Here is a 24,522-nt window from a genome sequence, read left to right on the forward strand (position 1 = left end):
CTCCAGAAGAGGGAGTCAGATCTTGTTAAGGATGGTTGTGAGCCACCATGTGGTTGCTGGGATTTGAACTCTGCACCTTTGGAAGAGCAGTTGGGTGCTCTTACCCTCTGAGCCATCTCACCAGCCCTCAAGCTGTCTTCTGACCTATACATGGATGTACACTTGAAATGCTAAAGGTATTGAAAGAGTGTGCTTATCTTTGTATCTGTGCTATTAGAGATGAAACTGAACTCTACTGAGATTCTGCCTTGCCGTCTGCCACACAGTGAGGAAGTCATGGAGCCAGGGTTGATCTTGGGCCTTTCTGGCCAGGACCCTAGTGTAACCAAAGCTGTCAGCCTTTGTCTGTAGAGAGAGTACTGGAGTTTCTCAACCATCACCAGGAATTACCCACTCTCTTTGACATTCTTTTCTTTCCTTTAAATGATATTGAAAAGCCAGGCATGGTGCTAACACACCTTTAATCCTATCACTCAACAAGAAAAGGCAGGCAGATATCTGTGGGTTTGAGGCTAGTTTGTGTATTCATAGTGAATTTCAGGCCACCAGGACCAAGTAGTGAGACCCTGTCTCAAAAAACAAAACAAAACCAACAACAACTCAATAGGTACTGTGTTCTAGTATTCATGTGGCATCTTTAAAAAAAGGGGGGGGGGGATGTAACAAGAATCGGGGTTAGAAATGTACCTCAGTTGATGAATTGCTTGTCAGTGTAGGTTGGATTTCCAGTACCACTACTTTTTGGTTTTTCAAGACAGGGTTTCTCTGTGTAGCCCTGGCTGTTCTAGAACTCACTCTGTAGANCAGGCTGGCCTCGAACTCAGAAATTGGCCTGCCTCTGCCTCCCAAGTGCTGGGATTAAAGGCATGAGCCACCACACCCGGCCCAGTACCACTACTAAAAAAAAAAAAAAAAAAAAAAAGCCCTAATAAAACATCTCAAATACTTGTTCATGACCCCAGCACCAGCAATTATTCAATAGTGTTTCCTTGTTGACGACTATGTCAGCAAGTTTCGTAACTGTAATAAAATACCTGAAGCACTTGACTTATAAAGATAAGAGTTTATTTTGGCTTGCTGCTTTAGAGGTTCCAGCTCACTTATGGTTGGACATTCTCATTGTTTAGAACCTGTGATGAGGGAGCAGTTCATGCAGGAACATGTGGAGCACAGCCACTTCCCTTATGGGCAGACCATTGAAGCAGAGCAAGGAGGGGCTCAGGATCCCACTGCCCATTTGTGGGCATATTTCCAATGACCTAAGGACCATTCCTCCTAGGCCCTACCACCTGAAGGTTCCATCATCTCCCAATAACATCTTTCTGTGACTTTAAGACACATAGGCCTTTGGGAACACAGGATCTGGCCCATCATTATCCATCCTTGCATATTTTATAAGCATCTTCACATCCTACCCATCGGTAGTCTCCTTCAGTAGACTCTTGAGAAAGGCCATTAAGAGGTTTTACCAAATATCTCCAGAGAGTACCAATCACTGGAACACAGTCCATGCAAGAAGTGCTGGCCCTGTGTATTGGTGTGGGTCACAAAACAAATGGTTGTGTAGTGTGTATGTACTTCCATGGAGTCTTTTGGGCAATGTGTTCCTCTCTGATGATCACAGAGAGGGCCTTGCTCTGCTTTGTGTTGTGTATGTAGCTCACTGTCATGGAAGAATTCTGAGTGCACTGGCAGCACTCAGTGTCATGTTTCTTGCTCATGTTGCCACATGCTGCAGTCTGAGAATGCCAGTGTTTCCCATGTCTTTGGCAGCGTGTTGTACACAGACAGCACTGCTGTAAGCTCGTCTGCTATGTGTTGTCTTCTTGGTACTGGATGCTGACCAGTATCATCCTTGTGCCCTGAGGGCATAGGGTGGGAAAATTGGAGGTTTAGCCTAGCTTGACAGTATTCCAGGAAGGCCTTATCAGTAGTAGTCCTAACATGCCTGGGGAACCGTTCCATTTCTGGCATAGTGTTACTAACCAGAGAAAGATACCTATCCCAGGAATCATCTATCTATGTGTTTGCTTTCCTCCCCTGGAACTTAGCTCTGCACTAGGCTGGGCTAGGGGAGGATTGGGTTTCTGTTCCTTCGATGCTGTTGTAAGAGAAGGAGCAGGGCTGGTAGGGTTTGAGAGATAGGACCTCAGGAAGCAGGTGCTGCTACAGGGCTAGTTCTTCCTGAGCATCCTTCTGTGTAAGCCCCAAATCTCAAGTATGTGGAAAGGAGCTGAGCAGAGGGGAGTTGGTCCTCCTCTTCCTCCTCTTCCTTTGTTTTGTTTTTCTTTCTTTCTTTTTTCCTTTCTTTTTTTCAAGACAGGGTTTCTCTGTATAGCCCTGGCTGTCCTAGAACTCACTTTGTAGACCAGGCTGGTCTCAAACTCAGAAATCTGCCTCGAGTGCTGGGATTAAAGGCATGCGCCACCACGCCCGGCTTGTTTTGTTTTTCAATATGGGGTTTCTCTGTGTAGCCTTGGCTGTCCTAGAACTAGCCTGGAACTCACAGAAATCCACCTGCCTCTATGTCACAAGTGCTGGGATTAAAGGTATATATCACCACCTCCCAGCAAACAGAGGATTCTTTAAGAGCAGGAGGAAAGGAAAGTTTGTAATTATGGATCAGCCCAGCATATACTCCAAAAGTAGTTGACCTAAAGTAGTCATAGGACTTATTGTTCCCCAGAGGTATATTGTTCCCCAGAGGTATGCTGTCTTGAGGGGCAGCAAGTGGGACAGTGTCACCCTTCTTCCCTTTGGAGGGGCACCAGACCTGGAGGTCTTGGGAGTGGTGGCTTCATGTATTGTTTGGATGCTACCCTTATAGTCCCACTTCCTCATTCCATGCCCACTTGTCCTCTGAGGGAGAGGGTTAGTACTAGGGGCCAGGAAACCTGGTAGGAATCCTGTCACGAACGGTACTCCCTCCATGCTTTTTAAGCCAGAGAGGCCATTCGAAGCCAGAGTCAAACTTGTCCATTCTGGGTTCCTTGAGGCTGATTGTGTGATAGGGTGGCAGTGTCTAGAAGCCAGACTGTGCCTTGAAAAGTATTTATTTAGTAGCTTAATTGTGCTTTATGAACCAGATTATACCCTTTGCCCTACCCATTTGATGTGGTTGGACACATTTGGTCTCCTAGTTCAACCAAGATTGGCTCTAGGAAGATGGTTAAGAGACTTGCTACCATGCAGCTCTGGACTGAGGGACTTGAGGATTGACTGCAGAGTCCTTTTTGACTATAACCATGGGTTCTGGGGCTCTAACAGGTTCTTGCCAGTGTTCCACAACTGTGTGTGGATACAGTGGAGGAAGCTTTTAGAAACAGTAGATTTGGCTTTTTGAAGTTTTTAGTTCTTCATTGCATTTTTAATTTTGTTGTTGTTGTTGTTGTTGTTTTAAGACATGGCTTCACAATGTATCCCTGGCTGACCTGGATCTTACTGTGTACACTTGGGTAGCCTGGAACTCAACAGAGATCTGACTACCTCTCTATCCCGAGTGCTGGAATGAAAGACATGTCACCATGTCCAGCAATCTTAATTTAGGTAAACTTTTTACACCAAGATCATTGTAGGTTATCCAGCAGCTATAAGGTGACATGCTGATCCTGATACCTTCACCCTCCACCATGACACCACACAGTGTCACTGAAGTTGCTGAGGCTGGTGTAGGTAGGAGCTTTGCAGTCCTTCCCAGCTGTCTTAGTCAGGGTTTCTGTTCCTGCACAAACATCATGACCAAGAAGCAAGTTGGGGAGGAGAGGATTTATTCAGCTTAAGCTTCCACACTGTTGTTCATCACTGAAGGAAGTCAGGACTGGAACTCAAGCAGGTCAGGAAGCAGGAGCTGATGCAGAGGCCATGGAGGGATGCTACTTACTGGCTTGCTTCCACTGGCTTGCTGAGCTTGTTTTCTTATAGAACCCAAGACTACCAGCCCAGGGATGGTACCACCCGCAAGGGGCTCTCCCCACTTGATCACTAATTGAGAAAATGCCTTACAGCTGGATCTCATGGAGGCATTTCCTCACCTGAAGCTCCTTCTCTGTGATAACTCCAGCTTGTGTCAGGTTGACACAAAACTAGCCAGTATACCAACCATGCCTTCATCTTTGTCCACAATCCCGTCTGCTCCTCTCCTAAGCAGTTCAAGTCTAGCTTCCTCTAGATTCTCAGGGAGGTTTGTGAGTGGAACCTCACAGCGTATCACTGTGGGATAGTCTCTTTCCACCTCTTGATCTCTGGCAGCCCAGAGAATTGTGTGTGGGCGTAGATCAAACCATTCCATTGCCGACGGGTGGCCCATGGAGTAGGGACACAACATAAGTTTGTTCAGCCATTTCTGCTCTGCAGGTCTTCTTTTCTGCTGCCATCATTTGTGTGTCAAGCTTTTGTGTCACAACTTCCATTTCTTTGGAGTAAAATATACAGGGGTATAATTCCTAGCTTCCTATTTATTTCATAAGAAACCACCACGTGGATTATCAGTGATGTTGTATGACTGCACACTTACTCTATGTATTTGGCAGCATTTAGAGTCCGTGTACGTATGAATATCTATATCTATATCTATATCTATATTTTTTTTTACTTCAGATGAACTTTTCCTTTCTGGGCTGTCATTGCTTCCTCCAAGAGCCAAAGACCCCAACAAAAACCCCAACACCAGCATGAGAAGCCAACTTTTTGAATTGTTGGTCAGGGTTGTCTAAAACATTGCAGGCTATTGCCCTTGACTATGTCCCAGAGGTGAAAGTTAAGTCCCTATTGCTGAAGACACCATGCACTTCAGATACAAGGCCCAGAGAGCCCTGAGCTGGAGCTGACCTAAAAGCCTCCTCCCTGAGAGGACGAGCTTCCATGGGACCAGGAAGCACCATGTAAGCATCCAAAGGAGGTAGGCGACCAACAGTCCTGCCCAGCTGTGATGCCCATGAACCACAGCATGACACAATAACCCTAAAGGTTTAGTAGTGGCAAGTGTATGTTATAACTAGGTGGGCTTCATCCCCAAAAGGCAAGGGTTGTTTGACATATGTAAATCAATAAATGTAATGCACCATATAAACAAATCTCAGGAAAGAAACTACATAATTGTTTTAGTCAATGATAAAAAGACATTTGACAAAGTTTAGTATGCATTCATGATAGAAGCTCTAGAAACTTTATGAATAGATAGGACATACTTCAAAATAGTAAGGTTATATACAACAAACCTATAGAAAATGTTATAGTAAATGGAGTCTTAGGGCATTTCTTTTAAAATTGGGAAGAAGACAAATATATTCACTCTCTTCCATCTCATTCCTAGTGCTTGAGACCCTGGCTGTAAAGAGAGACATAAAGGGTAACAGTAGGAAGGAAAGGAGTCACACCATCACTCTTTGCAGATGACATGATTCTTTACTTAAAATACCCTATAGCGAGCTGGAGAGATGGTTCAGCAGTTAGGAGCACAGACTGCTCTTCTGTAGGTCCTGAGTTCAAATCCCAGCAACCACATGGTGGCTCATAACCATCTGTAATGAGATCTGTCGCCCTCTTTTGGAGTATCTGAAGACAGCTACAGTGTACTTACATATAATAAATAAATACATCTTTGAAAAAAAAAATACCCTATAGCATCTCCTAAAAACTAAATGACAGGATATAAAACCAGTATTTAAAGAACAAACAGTAGCCTTCATTTACACTAATAGACTACTCTCAAAGAATTCAGGAAAAATATTCCTTTTAAAATAATTGCTCCCCCCAATTATTTAAGACTATATCTATAGAAGAGAAAGACCTCCATTATGAAAATTTCCAGTGTTTTAGACATACTTACCACCTTCTGGGAGCCACTGTTTTTAAAGGCTTTGGAAGCTGAGCATGTTAGTACATATCTGTAATCCTAGCTCTTGGGAAGCTGAGGGTGGAAGATTGCAGCATTTCGGATCAGTTTGGGCTACATAGCCTGACCCTGTTTTGTTGTTGCTGTTGTTGTTTTGTAAGAAAGAGAGTACTGCTTAATCTTGTAGCCCCTTCAAATCCCCACTAAGAAATAGTCTTTGGTTTGTACTGTTGTAAGTTAAAAAAAAGTCACTGGGACAGTGGTATCCCTTGGGTCTTATATGATAAAATCACAGGCATGTGTTAGTTTTGAATCATGTCATTGTTCTAATGATGGAGGCAAGTCACTAGGTGGTTAGGGACAGTCCTTGAGGAAGGGACATGAAATCCTAAGGTGTAGGTGGCTTCACAAAATTGTGGGGTGGCAGGGGATCTGGGAGAGACAGCAGCAGGCCCTCTGGCTTGTCTATGGAAAAGGGTAGCCATGAGGATGTGTGAGGAGCTGTGTGTGTGTGTGTGTGTGTGTCTGTCTGTCTAGAGGAAGTGCTTCTCTGGGTCTTTTTGTGCTTAGTTGGAATAGCTGAAAGGTTAAAGATGACTTCCGGCAACACTTGCTTTTTTGTTGTTGTTGGTTTGGTTTTTTTTGTTTTTGTTTTGTTGTTGTTGTTGTTGTTGTTGTTTTGGTTTGGTTTGGTTTTTTCGAGGCAGGGTTTCTCTGTGTAGTCCTGGCTGTCCTGGAACTCACTCTGTAGACCAGGCTGGCCTCGAACTCAGAAATCCGCCTGCCTCTGCCTCTTGAGTGCTGGGATTAAAGGTGTGCGCCACCACTCCCGGCTTCCAGCAACACTTGCAAGGGATGGCTGCTTCCTTTGTGTCTTTGTTTCTATAGATGGTTCTGCATTGTCTGATGACTTTTGCCCTGTGTGGCTTGCCTTTCAGGTTCCTAATGACAGGTTCCTGTTGGGATCAGATCAGGGCTGTCCGCCACTCTGCACAGGGCCAGCTTAGCCTAGGGTATTTGCTCTCTTGCTCATCTGGCCCACCCCAACTCCTTCTACAAATCGTAGATCCGGGGTACAAATTATAGCCCATGGGACCTTTATCCTCTATCCCTCACTGGGGCAAAGTCCCTTGAAAACACAGCCCCTGCAGAGGCCTGACTTCTCCTGCCGGGTGGGAAAGAGAACATGGTTTTCTCAGATGCTTGCAGTGTGGAGTACCAGACTTAGTTCTTGTTGAATGATTGTTTTGATGCAGTCTTGCTTTGTAGTTAAGCCTGAGGAATGTGTGTGCATGTGCTTGTGGCAAGAGAGACACACATATTATGCAGGTATTTGCATGCTGTGGCATATATGTGGAGGCAAGACCCAGACTATTTTGGGACTTGGATTGGACACAAGTTGTCAGGTTTACACATTTTTTATTTTAATTTTTGAAATTATAATATAATTACAGTATGTCTCCCTTCCCTTTCCTCACTCAGTGCCCCCATATATTCTTGCTTTCTTCAATTTCATGGCCTCTTTTTTGTTATTATATGCATATATGTATTTGCATAGTTATTTCTAAATAGAACCTGCTTAGTCTTTATAATATTACGTGTGTGTGTGTGTGTGTGTGTGTGTGTGTGTGTGTGTGTGTTCTTGGGGCTGACCATTTGGTGAGTCTGTTTCTTTCATTCTCAGCACTCCAGTTGCCTGTGGTTCTTTTGTGTAGGGTGAGGCCTCATAGCCATCCACTTTGACATGTGTGTTACTATGTTCTTGTCAATGTCATGCTTACGCAGCCATGCTGTTGAGGCTTTATGGTTGTAGCTTTTGACATTACTGGGGGATAGCATCTCACACAAACTCCCTGATCCCCTTGCTCTTAGAATATTTCCACTTCTTCTATAGTGTTCCCTGAGCTTTACTTAGGTACAAGATAAGAGTGTTTTATAGATATATCCATTGGAATGGGCTCAACAACTCTGCACTTGGATTGCACTTTCCTGAGGTGGTCTCTGTCTGTTACAAGGAGGCGTAGGGTGAACTCAACATGTCTGTGGGTATCAAGGAACAACTTAAAATTTGTAGTTACGTATTAAAAGTTGTAGTTAGGTATTACGCTGTTTTAGAAAGTTGTGGTTGTAGGTTCTCCTCTAGTGTGCATGACTTCACTAGCTCTGGGCAGTTAGCTGAGTTTCCAACACCAGGTATAGTTTCCTTCCTGTTGAGCAGGTCTTAAGTGTACTTAGAGAGTGCTGTTGGTTATCACCAAGGTCCGTTTGCCACTACTACAAAGGGTTGTGGTGCATTCTGGTAGTTGATGTGGTTCATAGACATCATAGCTGAGTAGGACTGTTGGTTGCTCCCTTCTCCAGAAACATTCATAGCACCTTCTAGTACCATGCAAGAGGGCTTCTCGTGTCTGGTATTTATTTGTTTTTGGTTTTGTCGTTGTTGTTGTTTGTTTGTTTTTAATTAGGTGGGTCTTTGGCTCTTGGAGGGAATACTGTCAGCAAAGGTGAGAAAAAATTATTAAGATTATATATTTATATTTATACACAGAATGATGTGTATTAATAGGTTTTTTGAGGTAAGTAGACAATAGTTTGATTCCTTATGACTTTTTTGGACATTGTTATCATTTCATCCACCTCTTTCTGTATTTACCTCCCTTCCCTCTCCCTAAAGTCTCCCTCTTCTTCTGTCAGATCACTTGTATTCTGGTATCCCCAATTCTCCCTCCTCTGTATTTACCTCCCTTTCTCTCCTTCAAGTACCCCCTCTTCCCATTTCTCAGATTAGATTACTTGAACCCTGCTACTTCCCTCTCTTTTGTTCCTGAACTTTCTTGGCAATAGACTCCGTTTCCTTTCCCAGTATCTGCAGTTAACTGCAGGCTATGTACTCATGTGTTAAGATTTGAACTGTGAACCCCCAGAGAGGGAACATAAAGTGTGTGTGTTTTCTGGGCCTGGGATATTTCACTCAATATGACATTTTCTAGTTTCATTCATTTACCTGTAAAGTTCAAGTTTTTATTTTTCTTTACTGCCAAATGGCATTTCATTGTATATATAGCACATTTTCTTTATCCATTTGCAAGGTGAAGGACTTTTCCTATGTTTCCATTCTTTTTTTTTTTTTTTTTTAGATTTATTTATTTATTATATGTAAGTACACTGTAGCTGTACTTACAGCTGACACTCCAGAAGAGGGAATCAGATCTCATTAAGGATGGTTGTGAGCCACCATATGGTTGCTGGGATTTGAACTCTGCACCTTTGGAAGAGCAGTCAGGTGCTCTTACCTGCTGAGCCATCTCACCAGCCCCCTATGTTTCCATTCTTAACAGTTGTACATAGAGCAACAATGAACATCTCAAGGATGTTGAGTCCTTTCGGCATATATGCCATCAAGTGGTATGGGAGAGTTATATGATAGAGCTACTACTAGCTTTTGGGAATTCTTCACACTGCAGACTAGTGGATGTACTAGTTTGCAGTACCACCAAAAGTGAGTGAATGAGGGTTCCCTTTCCCCCACATCTCCAGCATTTCTTTTCAGTTGTTCCATTGATTGTTATCATTCTGACTATGGAGTAAGATAAAAATCTCAAAGTTGTTTTGATTTGCATTTTTGTAATTACTAGGGAACCATTTTTTCCCTTCTTTGAGAACTCTCTGTTAAGGTTAAAACCGTTTTTGTAATGTGTCATTTGTGGGGCTTTTTGTTCATTCTTTTTTTTTTTTTTTTGATTCAGTGTTTTTTGAGTCTTTATATAGTGTGATTATTAATTCTCTGTCAAATGTATAGGTGGCAGAGATTCTCTCCCGTTTTGTTGGTTTCCTCTTCGCCCTGCTGATTGTTCTTTAGCTGTGCAGAAGCTTCTTAGGAAATCCCACTTGTCAGCTGATGGCTCTAATTCTTGAATTAATGGAGTGCTAGTCAGAAAGTCTTTTCCTGCACCTATATCATGAGGGCACTGCCTGTGTTTCCTTCTAGCCATTTTGGTGTCTTTAATCCATGTGGTTTTTGCTCAAGGTGATAGATACAGGTATAATTTCATTCTTTTGCATGTCAACATTCAGTATCATTTACTGAAGATGTTTTCTTCTATCCAGCATGTTTTTGGTGTCTTTGTCAAATATTACATGGCTGAAGTTACATGTATTTATGTCTGAATCTTTGATTTTTATTTCATTGGTCTGTGTGTCTGTTTCATGTCATTACCACACTATTATTTACACTGTGGTTTTGTAATATGTTTCAGAATTTGGACTGGCAGTCCCTCCAGCATTGTTCTTTTTGTTTAGGATTGTTTGGACTGTCTGGTTCTTTGTGGTTCCATATGAATTTTAGGATAGTTTCTTTCTGCTTCTGTGAAGATGAGATAGGAATTTAAAAAAAAAAAGATGTATTTATTTATTTTATGTATGGGAGTACACTGTAGCTGTTTTCAGACACACAAAAAGAGGGCTAGCATGTGGTTGCTGGGAATTGAACTCAGGACCTCTGGAAGAGCAGTCAGTGCTTTTAACTGCTGAGTCATCTCTACCTGGGATGAGGATTTTGATTGGGATGGTATTGAATTTGAGACTAGCTTCAGGTAAATTTGTCATCTTTTTTTCACAGTGTCATGTCTATCGATCCATAAACATGAGGCTTTTTCCTCGTGTCTTTATCCTTCAGAGTTTTAAAAGTTTTTATTGTAGATGTCCTTTACTTCCTTGGTTAGGTTTGTTTCTAGATGTTTTATTTTCTTTGAGGCTATTGTGAATGTGGGTGTACCTATGATCTCCTCTGTATGTTCGTTGGTGATGTATACAAAAGCTACTCATTTGTATAAGGTGATTCTGTATCCTTCCACATTGCTGAATTTCTTTATCATACCTATAAGAATTCTGGTAGAATTTTTGGGATCTCTGTATATATGTGTATATATAGTATCATATCTGTAAATAGGGACAGCTAGACTTCTTTCCTTATGTGTATCCCTTTAATTTCCTTCTCTTGCCTTATTGCCCAGTTAGTGCCTCAAGCACAGTGTTCAAAAGGAGTGGGGATGGTGGGCATCCCTGTTCATTCCTGACTTCAGTGGGATTGCTTCAAGCCTCTCTTCACTTAGGACAGTGGTTCTCAACCTTCCTAATGTGCAAACCTTTAATACAGTTCCTCATGTTGTGGTGACTCTGACCATAAAATTATTATTGTTGCTACGTCATAACTATAATTTTGCTACTGTTATGAGTGTAATGTAAATATCTGTGTTTTCCTATGGTGTTAGGTGACCTCTGCAAAAGAAACATTGGATCCCCAAAAGGGTTACCACCCAGGTTGAGAACTGCTGGTTGAGGATGGTATTGACTGTGGGTGGTAGATAGCATTCATTGTGTTGATGTATGTTCCTTGTAGCTCTATGTTCTCCAGAATTTCTATCATCAAGGCATGTTAGGTTTTGTCAAAGGTTAACTTCATATATTGAGATAATCATGTAAATTCTTTCTTTAAATCCACTTATCTAGTTTAGTGCATTTACTGACTTGTATATGTTCAATTATTGCTGCATTTCAATGATAAAATCAATTTGGTTATGATGGACAATCTGTTTGAAAGAATTGTGTGTATGCGTGTGTGTGCGTGTGTGTGTGCACGCGCGTGTGCGTGTGTGTGTGTGTGTACGCGTGTGCGTGTGCGTGTGTGTGTGCGTGCGTGCGTGCGTGCGTGCGTGTGTGTGTGTGTGTGTGTGTGTGTGTGTGTGTAAGTAAGCTCTTTGGGGACAGTGGCCTGTCATTTTCTTTCTCTGTTACTGTGTTTTCCAGGGTTAGGTATTGGAGTGATACTGACTTCATTGAAGAGATTTAGGATGTCCCTTATGTTTCGTTTCTTTGTTTGAATAGCTTTAAAAACAGCTGTAGATCTTTGAAAATCTTGTAGAATTCTAGATTTTTTTCTTTTTCCAACCCCCCCTTTAAAAAAAAAAAGTGAGAAGGCTTTTTATTATTGTTTAATTGTCCTCATTTGTTGTGGGTCTGTTTAAGGTCTTGACTTCATGGTTTAAGTTTTGTAGACTGTTTGAATCTAAAAAATCTGTCTATTTTAGGTTTTCCAGTTTAATAGAGTACAGGTTTTTAAAATATGCCCTTATAGTATTCTGAATTTCCTTGGTGTCTGATGTTTCCCTGTCCATTTCTGATTATGTTAATTTGGGACCTCTCTTTCCTTTGGCTAGTTGGGCCAAGGGTCTGTTGATTATTTTATTTATCTTGTCAGAACCAGCTCTTAGAGTCATTGATTCTTTATATTGTTTTCTTTGTTATGTTTAAAATTTTTTTATCATTTTCTTCATTTACATTTCAATGCTATCCCAAAGTCCCCTATACCCCCTCCCCCTGCCTGCTCCCTACCCACCCACTCCCACTTCTTGGCCCTGGCGTTCCCTTGTATGGGGCATATAAAGTTTACAAGACCAAGGGGCCTCTCTTCCCAATGATGACTGACTAGGTCATCTTCTGCTACATATGCAGCTAGAGACTCGAGCTCTGGGGGTACTGGTTAGTTCATATGGTTGTTCCACCTATAGGGTTGCAGACCCCTTCAGCTCCTTGGGTAATTTCTCTAGCTCCTCCATTGGGGGCCCTGTGTTCCATCCAATAGCTGACTGTGAGCATCCACTTCTGTGTTTGCCAGGCACTGGCATAGCCTCACAACCCACCAAACCAACCAAACAACCAATCTAATTGGTAGCAAGAAATATGAAAATCAGAGCAGAAATCAATGCCATAAAAACAAAGAAAACTTCCATTTTCAGATCCTGGATGGTAGTTTTCTTTGTTTTTATGGCATTGATTTCTGCTCTGATTTTCATATTTCTTGCTACCAATGGATTGGTTGTTTGGTTGGTTTGGTGGGTTTTTTTTTCTTTCTTTCTTTCTTTATTATTTTTTTTTCTTTGAGACATGGCTTCTTTCTGTATTCTTGGCTGTCCTAGAACTCACTCTGTAGACCAGGCTGGACAGAGATCTGCCTGCCTCTGCCTCCCAAGCTCTGGGATTAAAGATGTGCGCTATGACCACCTGGTATCTTTCAGATTTTTTAATGTAGGCACTTAGATTTATAAATTTACCATATAGTACAATATGTCCCAGAGGTTTTACTGTATTGTGTTTACATTTTCATTTAGTTTTAGGACTTTCCTTTATGTCTTGATTTCTGTTTGACCCATTCATCACTCAGTAATGAGTTGCTTCATCTCCATGAACATGTGTGTTCACTAGAGATTTGTTTGCTGCCAATTTTAATTTCTATTGCATTGTGGCAAGATAGCATACAAGGAGTGAGTCCAGTCTGTTGTAATTCATAAAGATTTGTTTCATGTCTCAGGATGTAGTCTGGTTTAGAAAGCCTCCATGTTCTGCTAAATAGAATGTGTACTGGGGAGGCGGGCTGGAGAGATGGCTCTGCAGTTAAGAGCACTGACTGTTCTTCCGAAGGAGTTCAAATCCCAGCAACCACATGGTGGCTCACAGCCATCTTTAACAAGATCTGACTTCCTCTTCTGGTGTGTCTGAAGACAGCTACAGTGTACTTACATATAATAAATCTTAAAAAAAAAAAAAAAAGATAGTGTATTTGGTATTTGGGTTTAATTTTCTCTAGATACCTGTTAAATTCTATTCAACATATCAGTTAATTCTGATGTTTTATCTTTATTTTTTGTCCAGATGACCCATCTGTTAGAGAAAATGGCATATTGAAATGGAGTACTCACTATTAATGAGTATTAGTATGTGTCTCTAAACCCGGTAATAGATTTTTAATGAAATTTGGAGCATCAGAATTTGATGCATATATGTTTAAGATGTAATGTCGTTCTGAGTAGTTGTTCCCTTGATTAGAATGAAATGTACCTTTCTCTCTTCTGATTAGTTTTAGTGTGAAGTCTGCTTCTCATAAATTAATATAATGGCACTTGGCTTGCTTCCGATCCCATTTGATAAAGTATTTTTATCTATCCTTCTTTACTCTAACATGGTGCCTGTTTTAAAATATAAGGTGTTTTTGTGTTTTCTTGGCTATCAATGAGAAGAATAACCTTAAACATTTTCCTTAATATCAAGTTGTTTATTTTTGTCTTCTTCAAACTCCTTGAATTCTTTGATGAAGTTTATAATTTTTTTTTAATTCTGTATCTTGTATTTCATTTGGGTGATTCCTGTAGGGTTTGTAGGATTTAGAGAGAAGGTACTGGCATAATCTTTCATATTGTTGGTATTTTTGTGATGAGATTTGTGCACACAGACTTCTTTTGTTAGTTCTGAGTCTGTTATGGACAAAGCAGGTTTGAGGCAAAAGGGAAGATATTTAGATGGTTTGGGCCTAAAGATCAGAAATGGCTTGGGCGGGATAAAGTCAGGTGGACCGGGGGTGGGGGGTGGGGAGGTGGGGGTAGGGGCGGGGACTGGGGTGGTATGCACAATGTGCTTCCTGGTCTGAGCCTGGAGGGTGGGACTAGACCTGCCTGGGTGGAAAGGTTGGCTATGGCATGGGCGTGTTCTGTGGTTTGAGGAAGGGTCCTGGCAGAAGCCTAGAGATCTTTTGTAGTACAGGCAGGGAAGGCCAACTAGGCTGGTGCACTGAGTGTTGGACCCAGGCTAGATCTGGTGGGTTGTAGAAAAGGTATGTTTGAGGATATCAAGGGGAGGTCTTTTTGTTTTGTTTTTGTTTTTTGTGTTTTGTTTTTTGTTTTTTGTTTTTTGTTTTTTTCAAGACAGGGTTTCTCTGTATAGTCCTGGCTGTCCTGGAACTCACTTTGTAGACCAGGCTGGCCTCAAACTCAGAAATCCGCTTGCCTCTGCCTCCCAAGTGCTGGGATTAAAGGCATGTGCCACCACGCCTGGCTTAAGGGGAGGTCTTGATACCAAGTTGGGTGATTGCAAGTGGCACAGGAACCACTTGTAGGTGGTTATAGGTAGGATGACTCCTGGGAAACCTAGAGGTTGACTTTAGCAACAGGGGAGGGTGGTTACATTAGACAGGGACATATAGGATGTAGGACTCATCAGAAGCCTAGAGCTTGGGTGCTGTACAGTCAGTGGTCTAGGCTGGACCACTGGTTATGGGACCTGGGCTAGATCTTGTGGGTTGTAGTAAAGGCATAGATAGGGAGGGTGGGGAAGAGGAAGGGGGACAATTCACTGAGTTAGACCCTACACGAGGATGTGAGTACTCTTTTTGCGTGCTTTTAAATATGGCTTTATTGAGTTAGAGGCCATCCTAGCCTACAGAGTGAGTTCCAAGGCTCCATGGAAAAACCCTGTCTCAAAAAAACGAACGAACGGATGGACGGACGAACAAAAGAAAAAGGAAGGGAGGGAGGGAGGGAGGGAAAGGAAGGAAAAAAAAGGAGGGAAGGAAGGAAGGAAGACTGACTGACTTGATTGATGCAAAATTCATGTAATTAAAATGTTTAAAGTCTACAACTTCGTGATGTTGGTTATTTCTAGAGATGGAGTTGTCAACATTACAACTTACATCCTTCACTGTCTGCTGACCCTGGCTAGTCCCAGCTCCAGACTATCCAATAAACTCTCTGTCCCTTGAGATTTGCCTTTGTTAGTGTTTCAGGTACCAGCTTCCCTACCAACTCTTTCTGGAACCGTAATTCTTAACTCTGGCCCTATGCTTTCCTGGTGCTTACTGGAAGCCCTTTCCTAGCGATCCCAGAAAGTACTAGTAGGTCTGTAGTATGTGTAGTCCATGACCATGCAAAGTAGGACTGGATAGAGGTTTGTTGAGTTAATAACAGTGCCAATGAGAACTTAAACCAGGGCAACCTGGGTTTTGAGGATACTTGCACCAATTACTAAAGATACCATTGTTCCCTTTAGGAAATGTAATGTAGATATTCCTAATATAATGTCATTCTAAAGTTCTATAGCCGTAAACCGAAAGTAATGCTGTACAATCATAGTGGGTAGCCTGTTGACCAGATCCCACAGGTAAGGGTTTGTAAGGGCCACTCAAGATGGAGGCCAAGAGTGGCCAGTAGGATCAGGATAATATGGGGTTCAGGGAATCCTCTGGTTCTAGCTCCAATTTTTCTGTGCTGTGGACAGTCTACGTACAGTATTCACTCAACATGTTTATGGGGAGTAGGAAATGTGTTCAGCTGGCTGGGCACTAGTAATGTCCATTTAGTTCTTGGGCCTTCTGCCAACACTTCCTCGTGCATTTCATCAGAGCAGGGAACTGTCATTCTTCCAGCAGCTGCTCCTATCCAACTCACACCTCTTTCACCCACTTTACTCAGGGGAAAAGTCAAAGTTTGGGGGCACTAAGGACGCTGCAAAGAAGTCCAAAAATGGCAGTATTCTTGGCTTAGCCTGGAGGCCATGTGACTAACTCCAGCAAGCAAACTGCCCTCTCTCGAGTAATAGATTCCACAGCTAAATGGGGTAGGATGAGGGGGTCTCCCAGTGCCTTTTCCCCTGGCACCTGGGCAACCATTTCATCTACTTTGTGCCCTATGGATTTACCTTTTCAGATAGTTCATGTGAACAGGCTTCTGTAATATGTAGGTCTTGTGTCTTTGCTTTCAACTATACAGTGCTCTAGAGGTTCAGATGCCTTTTGTGTGCATCAGAACCTGACTCTGCCATGCTGTGCAGTCATTATGTGGGCAGACTATAGATCTTTCAGCTCTTTATCTGTTTGTGGGCCTTTCAGTTGTTAGCACCTTTGGATAACTGGGAGCAGTGTTCTTAGGATGTTGCAGGGCCTGTTTCCATTTGTGGACTTCTCTCACGTGTATGTTATCTACCAGTGGAACTGCTGGGACTCAGAGTAGCTCATCTGTGTGTTCAGCCTTTCCCAAACTGCCAGGCTGTTTTCCAGCTGCAACATTTGCCTCTTGTTGTACTAGCTAATTTTGTTGAAACAGTCTCCTTCTGCAGCTCAGGCTGACCTGGAACTCATGGTGATCCTCCTGCCTCAGCCTCCCCAGTGCTGAGATTATAGGCATGAGCCATGTCACCTGGTTTCTGTTCTGGTTTTCACATGTATTATCACAGAAACTTCATGAGGTTGAACCGTTGATATTCTGCTCTTCAACTGCTCAAGTTGAAGCCCAGAGGTTTCATTGCCCTTGGTGGTACCTAAGATGAATCTTAGGTCAGTGCCAAATTTGATCTCTACCAGGCTCTGCTTTCTGTCTTCAGGATGGGGAAGGGGGTGGAGCTGTGTTGTTTACACTTGATTCCTGGCACTCAGTATGGTACATTCATCAAATAAAATGTCTCCCCTTCCTATCTTGGTGTGTTTGTTAGAACTTGAGAGAGGCACGAGTCTGTAAGAGTTCTTTTGCTTTGTAGGTTTTCATGCCCTCAGGGTTCTGTGTTTCCCTAAGCATACCACAGATGGGGAATCCTGAGACCTTTTAAACTGGGCATCTGTTCTAAATACTTAGCCTGTGTTGGGGAATAGGAGATGACATTCTGTTTGTTAACTTGGCCTGCTCTCTTGTCCTTTGGTTCAGTGATACTGAAGATCTGCCATCCTTTTTCTCTTCAAGGCAAAACCCATTTATGGTGGCTGGCTGCTCCTGGCTCCAGATGGCACTGACTTTGACAACCCAGTGCACCGGTCACGGGTAAGAACACCAGAGAGTATTCTTGGAATGGGAAGAACCAGAAGGAGGTCCATTTGAGAGTGAAGTGGTAAAGTTAGGGAGGGAGACAGGAGGTAAACACTGGAACCTGAGGAACAGAGTCAGCACGGATCCAACGTTTTGTGAACTCCGAGGTCTCAGAAAGTTCTGCTTATGTATATATAGAGTCAATGGCATTTGACTATGGTAACACCCCTGGAGGCCTGGCCTATGTTGGGGTTGTTCTCTGTTTGATTTTTGTTAGCTCATTCCACTGCTGTTTAATTCCTCAAGCTTTGGCTGCTGGTCCCTGTCCCTTAGAAATCACAAGATCAATCCATTACATACCGTTTCCCAGACTTTCTTGGAAGTGATACTGTCAGTCTCCCTGTAACCCTAGGTTATTCCAGAATATATAAATCGACAAACATTCTATGAAAACTGTACTGGCTGCCAGTAACAATATAGAAAAGTGACCATATACAGTTTCTATTCCTAAAGAAAGCTCCAGCTTTTAAGACTCCATTGGGCATATGGAAACACCTGTCACTTGTATTAGGCCATCTCCTGACCACACCTGGCTGATAAATCACTGCACTTATGTTTCCAATATCTCTCCTCCTACCATCTGCCCCAGAAGTTGAAGCCTTAGAGCCAGCATTCCTTAAATTCTGAGTTAGATATTGGGGTTTTGCCAACTGAGACCCAGGGACAGGGTACCTGACCCCCAACTCTGTGCTCTGTTGCAGAAATGGCAGCGACGATTCTTTATCCTTTATGAGCATGGCCTCTTGCGATATGCCCTGGATGAGATGGTAAGTATCCTTACTGTTCTTGGTCCTGGCCCTGGTCTTCCCCAGGCTCCTCTGCTGTGCAACTGCTGACCAAATCATGCTTGAGTGCAGCCTTACTAAGGCTTCTGTTTAAGAGTCTGGAATGTTTTAAAGGACTTGCAGTACTAGGTAGAAAGTGCTACAAACCCAGATCAAGGCTTCCCCCCACCCTACCCCACCCCAGTTGTTGGTGAGAAGAAGCAGTGAAGAAGGAAATCACTTTTGTTTAAGATTAGGGAAAATGAGATAGTCTTACGTGTCAGCAGGGGGCTGAGCAGATGAGCACCTTTCTGCTCTTCCACTGCCTAGCTTTCTACCTATACCATGGGTAGAACAGTTGCTGGCTGCTCTTGCTCCAGAGACCAAACCCCAGCTTAGCCAAGTAGAATAGAAGGTCTTTTTTTTTTGGTTTTTCGAGACAGGGTTTCTCTGTTTAGCCCTGGCTGCCCTGGTACTCACTCTGTAGACCAGGCTGGCCTCAAACTCAGAAATCCACCTGCCTCTGCCTCCCGAGTGCTAGAAGGTCTCTTTCTGTTTCTACCTGTGTCACCTCCCTTTTCTCTCAAAGAGATTTCTCTCTCTTAAATGAAGCTTTGGATTCTTCTTCCTTTGCAATTTGAGTAGGCAAGTCCATAGGTGGAGACCTGTTGCGCCTCTGAAGACTAGGGCCACCTGGGAAAGTCTAGTCATGGTGTTTGCAGTCTGCTGGCCCACTTGCTGTACCCAGGGCCAGTTTCTTTGCTATGATGCAGTAAGACTCTGAAGTGTGAAATAACTGTCTCTAGAGACTTTCCAGAGGGTCAGGACACTAGTGCTTGGAGATGATCATTAGCGTTCATGTGTGCCAAGCAGGCCCCTTTCTCCCTATGCTTTCTGATGTGGCATTTGAGTCCTCTTATCTGAAACCATTAGTGGCACAGTACTGTGTTGCCCCCACCCTCCACACACACTTTGCACAGTATGTCAACTCATTGGTTCCTTAAGATTTTTCTCCCCATCATTCTTTTTGATGAACCACAGAGGTTTTGCTGAAGAGCCATCTGTGAGGCAGAGTGGTTTGAAGTGAGCACGGACAGCAACCCAGCTAGGGACAAGAACAGGTAGATACACGTGATGCTCTTCTTTCTCTCAGCTTAGGAGACATGCAGTGCAGACTCTACTCTGCTCTTGGTTTCCTTCTGTCTTGGCTGCTACATTAGCAGCAGCTCTGGGATAGGAGTTAATCTCCCATAAGGCCTATTCTTGAGTCCTATAACGAGTTAAAAGTGTTAAAACCTTCAGAGGTCACTGGATTATATTCTCGTTGAGCTCAAGGCATGAACATTTGAGAATCAGCACCAGGGTTTTTATTTAGGTTCAGCTAAAATCCAGAAGAATTCATTATTCCATTTGTTTGGTTTGGGTACCAGCACAGACTGCTGCTGCTGCTGCTTCTAAACTCCTCCTGTCAGTCACTGAGAGTTGAGCCAGATGTGCTGACACCTTGTGGTCCATAGTATCTCCCAGCAACCTGGATATATTAGTTTGCTTTCTGTTGATGCAATGAAGACCATGATCAAAAACAACTTAGGGAAAAAGGGTTTATTTGGCTGTAGGTATTGGTCATAGTCCACCGTTGAGGGAAAACAAACAAGGAAGTTAATCAGGGCCAGAACCTGGAGGTAGGAACTAAAGCAGAGATCAATGAGAAACACTGCTTATTGCCTTGATGCCAGTTTTCTCTTTTATACAGTCAAAGACCACCTGCCAGGGTGGCACTGCCCACAGTGAGCTGGGTTCTTCCACATTAATCATTAATTAAGAAAATGCCCCCACAGACTTGCGCACAGGCCAGTTTGATGGAGAAGTGGTTCCCTCCCTCTTCTCAGGTGACTCTACCTTGTATCAAATTGGGGGGGGGGGGGATCAGCATACAGGATGTGGCTAAGGCAAAGATGACTGTGAGAAACAAAAAAGGAAAAGACTTGGTGGGACATCCAGGTCTGAACATTATTGTGCATGGGTCATTTCTAACACATGGCCTTGGAGCTGAAAGACTACGAATGTAGTCAGTTGATGTGATTCTGTCAGACTGGGCAGTACACACATATGGGTCATGTACATAGCTAGTACCTCTGAGAAGGAAGTGACCAAACCTGCAGTGGCAGCCATGTTGAAATGTGTCTAAAGTGTCACTTTGGGCTTGTAAGTTTCCATGTTGCATCAGGAAGCTCACATAAAAGAAAGCTACAAAGGAGGCCATCAGGGTGAAGACGAAGCTGCAGGAGTTAGTCAGGGTCGAGGCTAGGAAGGAAAAGGCCATTTCAGTAGATGTTGGGAAAGGAGTCGCATGAGTGCTCTTCTGGGGACTGAGGGTGACAGGAGCTTACCCATGCCCTCTGGTCTGCATTCTGTCAGGGTTACCCTTTGTAACTATTCCCTGGGACAAGGAGAGATGTCCTCTCCCACTTTATCTTCTGCCCGTTTGGATGGACAGGGTTCTGAGTCCATTGCTTGCTCATGCTGCTGAGCCCCAGCCCAGAAGTTTTCCCTTGTGTTCTTTCTGAACAAGGTCTTAAGTAGAGTTAGTGTACCTCAAGGCTATGTGCTTAATGTGCATGCCATCTTTGATTGAAACAACTAGAGCAGAGATATCTTGGTGTATTCCAGTGAGAGGCTGAGGATGCATAAGACATCTTCACAACAAAGAAGAATCACCTTAAAGTCTGTTAGTGCCCAGAATAAGAAACTTTGATTTGACTGTTGACTTACTTAATTTTTTTTGCTAACTTAAAATCGTTTCATTTGCTATTAGCACAGGACACGGGACTCACCTACTTGTTTCCTGGAGTAGATGGCAGGCTAGGGTTATCTTACAGCTTTTTTTCATCTTGAGGGGTTCCTGTGGGAGTCACTCACAGAACACATCTATATTTCCTATGGCTTTTACATGCTTATGAAACATCTCCATCTGGGTGCTTTTATCCAAAAGCAACATCTTTGAATAGTCTATGATGGCTTCAGATCCTCCTCTTATACCTGAATAAACTCCAGCCCTCACTGGTAGCCTGCCCTTCCCAGCTTGACTGACTGTAAGATTGAGTTGTATTTCCTCCCTTAACACAGTCACAGTCTGTTTCAAATTGTTGTTTCCCTGTTATATATTATACTACCCTTTCCCGTCTTTTAAATACTTTCTTACCAGCTAGACTATGGTTTCCCCCTGTGGTTGGAGGTCTCGATAATTCTTGGTTTCTTCCCATGTTGTCTGGGTAGGGTTCAGTGGACCAGGCATAACATGATGCATGGAGTTGGGGCTCACTATTGTTGTGAACTGGAGAGAAAGATGGGTTAGTGTGGTCCCAGAATAGTCATGAATGTGGTGGCTTTGACTAGCCTCTGTAAAAAGGGGAAATGATGATGTCCAGAAAACTTGAGAAATGGTGAAGGACTGTGAAGAAACAGGTGACTGTCTGATGGTTACAGTGTGCCTTCAGGAGGTGGGTAGTGGTACTATCTCTGAGTGGTGCCTTCAGGAGGTGGGTAGTGGTACTATCTCTGGGTGCCTTGAGATTCTGGCTGGCTCCCTGGTCTTACTATTCCAGGCATAGCTAAAATGCCATTTACTTTTGAGAATCTCTTTTCCTTTGGGGGGATAGGTTTCTATCTCCATATTCCCAAGTAATGTGTGAGTGGTAGCTGTGGAGGTGAGGCAGAATTCCCTTAAAAAGAAGAGAAGCTTCCAGAGTGTGTGTTGAGGTGAGGGGCATGGTGGAGCCTGGAGAGGCTAGGTTTACTGTTTTTCAGGGGAGGACAAGCAAGGCGCCTAGAAAGCCCACTGATGCCGTCCTTTGGGTTTTGCTTCATGTCTTACAGGAACTGCTACACGTCTACAGGGTTGCCTGGCATTTGGCAGGAGGTTCTGGCCCCTGTAATGGGCCTGATCTCTTACTTTGCCTGAATACAAGTAAGGCAAACAGATGGCCCCATGCTTTGTTGTATTGTGTTGTGGTAAAATACACATACCATACATATAGCTCACTATTCTGAGCACGTAACACAAAGCAAGTAAGGTGGCAGTGGGTGCTCACACATGCAGCCATCACTATGCAAGTGCATGAGATCACCTTTTCAATAGAAATTGTTGCCATTAAGACCTGACCCTTAGCTCCATTCTCTTGTGTTTCAGCCTGTGTCTATCATGAGCCTCGTACAAATTACCATCCCTTACCAGAAATGTTTGGGGCAGGTAGTGGTTAGGATTTTAGATTTTTTTTTTTTTTTTACATTCTGGGGTATTTGTGTAAATATTATTTGATATCTTGGGGATAATAGCCAAGTCTAAACAGAAAAATCATTTATGTTTCACCTATCTATACCTCATACACTGAGCCTGAAGGCAATTTTGTACCGTGTTTTTCATTTCAGATTTTTGTACCATGTTTTTCATTTCAGATCTCAGACTTTGTGTAAGTGGACTTTTTTTTTTTTTTTTCCTGTTTTCCTGTTTTTAAGAGATGCAGGCCAAAGATCTTTAAGAGGTGGGACCAGTGGTCAATTTTAGGTCATTAGAATATGGCTACCAAAGAGATTGTCGGGCTTTGATTTCTGCATCTTAGAGATGTGACCACTGGCCCTTAACACATTATTTTAGTTAGGGGTTTATTGCTGAAAAGAGACACCATGACCATGACAACTCTTAAAAAGAAAACATTTAATTGAGGCTGGCTTATAGTTTCAGAGATTTATTCCAACATCATCATGGCAGGACATGGCAGAGTGCAGACAGACATGCTGAAGACAGAGCTAAAAGTCCGACATCTTGATCCACAGGCAGCAGAAGGAGACTGTTCCACAAAGGGATAGGCAGCTTGAGCACGGGAGACCTCAAAGGCCACCCCACACTGACACACTTCCTCCAACAAGGCCACACCTACCCCAACGAGGCCACTCCGTATGGGCCAAACATTCCCATACATGAGTCTTGGTGGGGCAGAGGGGAGAGTGTCTACTCAAATCACCACCCTCACATTCCTACCATGATGTATTATACTATCTTCACCAGAGGCCAAATTAATAAACCTTGAGAACTGAGTCCAAGCAAACTTTGTCTACTTAAGAAGCCAGCAAGATAGGTAAAAGGCTTGCCATACAAGCCTGACAGCCTGTGTTTAGATCTCACAGAAAAGCTAGATATAATGGTTACTGCCTGTAATTCTAGCATCTCATATTGAGTTGGAGCCAGTGAGCCTGAAATATGCAGTACAGTGGGAGGAAAAAAAGAGACCCTGTCTCAAACAAGATGAAAGCAAGGTCCTTTGACTACCACACTACCACACACAAAAATTAAATTAAAAAAAAAAAAAGTAGCCCATATCAAGAATTTTGTTGCAGTGTTACAAAGCTCCCTCATAGATGTCCTTCTACTATGGGAGTCTTAAATGAATACCTTAAAGAGGGAAGAAATTAGAGAAGAGAGGGCAGGGTTAGTAAGGTGGGCAGGCATGGCCAGCTATAAGGGCTCAAGTCATTGTATGTAGGTAGACCACTAATGCTGAGAGAGAAGACAGATCCTCTGAATCAGACTATATTCCCTCCTCCTGGTGTCCCTTATCCTCAGGATACTTGCTGAAGCATCGAGAACTCTTGGACCTCTGGGCATTCCCTTCAGGACAGTTAGTACTGGATGACTGACTGGTCCTGCATGAGAGGGTGTTCCTAACAGTGCACCTATGTGGTGAGGTGGGCTTTCAAGTTTCAGACTGTGCTGAAAGATTGATGACCTGAAGAACCCAGTGAGTTCCCTTTCTGTCTTAAGGACCATCCAGTGGCTATATTTCCCACCTCAGTTCTATAGGTGTGGAAGAAAAGGCAGAAAAACAGTAGTAGCTATCCACCTAAGTTAGATCATAATTAAATTCCCTAGTTACCCATCTCTCCTTTAGAGAGCTTGCAGTTCCCTCTCAGTGCTTCTGGGCACTATGGTGCTATCTGCCTGGCCCTTTTCCTGTCCTTCTAGGTTTTAGAGTGGTGTGCAGGTGATTGGGGTAGTGGGGACAGTTTATGACTTTGTTAGTTTTTGCTGGGGAAATATGGAAAAGATGCAGTGTGACCTGACCACTGCTTTTAAGAGTGTGGGTGGAGCCGGGCATGGTGGTGCACGCCTTTAATCCCAGCACTTGGGAGGCAGAGGCAGGTGGATTTCTGAGTTCGAGGCCAGCCTGGTCTACAGAGTGAGTTCCAGGAC

General features: G+C 43.1%; 1 protein-coding gene across 7 annotated transcripts in view; it reads left to right on the plus strand.

Annotated features, from left to right (window-relative positions):
- Positions 1-24,522, plus strand: part of Mprip (myosin phosphatase Rho interacting protein) — a 122,959-nt gene that overhangs the window by 20,229 nt on the left and 78,208 nt on the right. For all 7 annotated transcript variants that reach the window (XM_029546009.1, XM_029546006.1, XM_029546010.1 and 4 more), the window contains exons 2-3: positions 17,389-17,466; positions 18,213-18,278. In XM_029546009.1, coding sequence (XP_029401869.1) covers positions 17,389-17,466; positions 18,213-18,278 — 144 coding nt within the window. The remainder of the gene's footprint in view (positions 1-17,388; positions 17,467-18,212; positions 18,279-24,522) is intronic.

The sequence above is a fragment of the Mus pahari genome, chromosome 14, assembly GCF_900095145.1.
Source record: "Mus pahari chromosome 14, PAHARI_EIJ_v1.1, whole genome shotgun sequence".
Classification (NCBI taxonomy): Eukaryota; Metazoa; Chordata; class Mammalia; order Rodentia; family Muridae; genus Mus; species Mus pahari.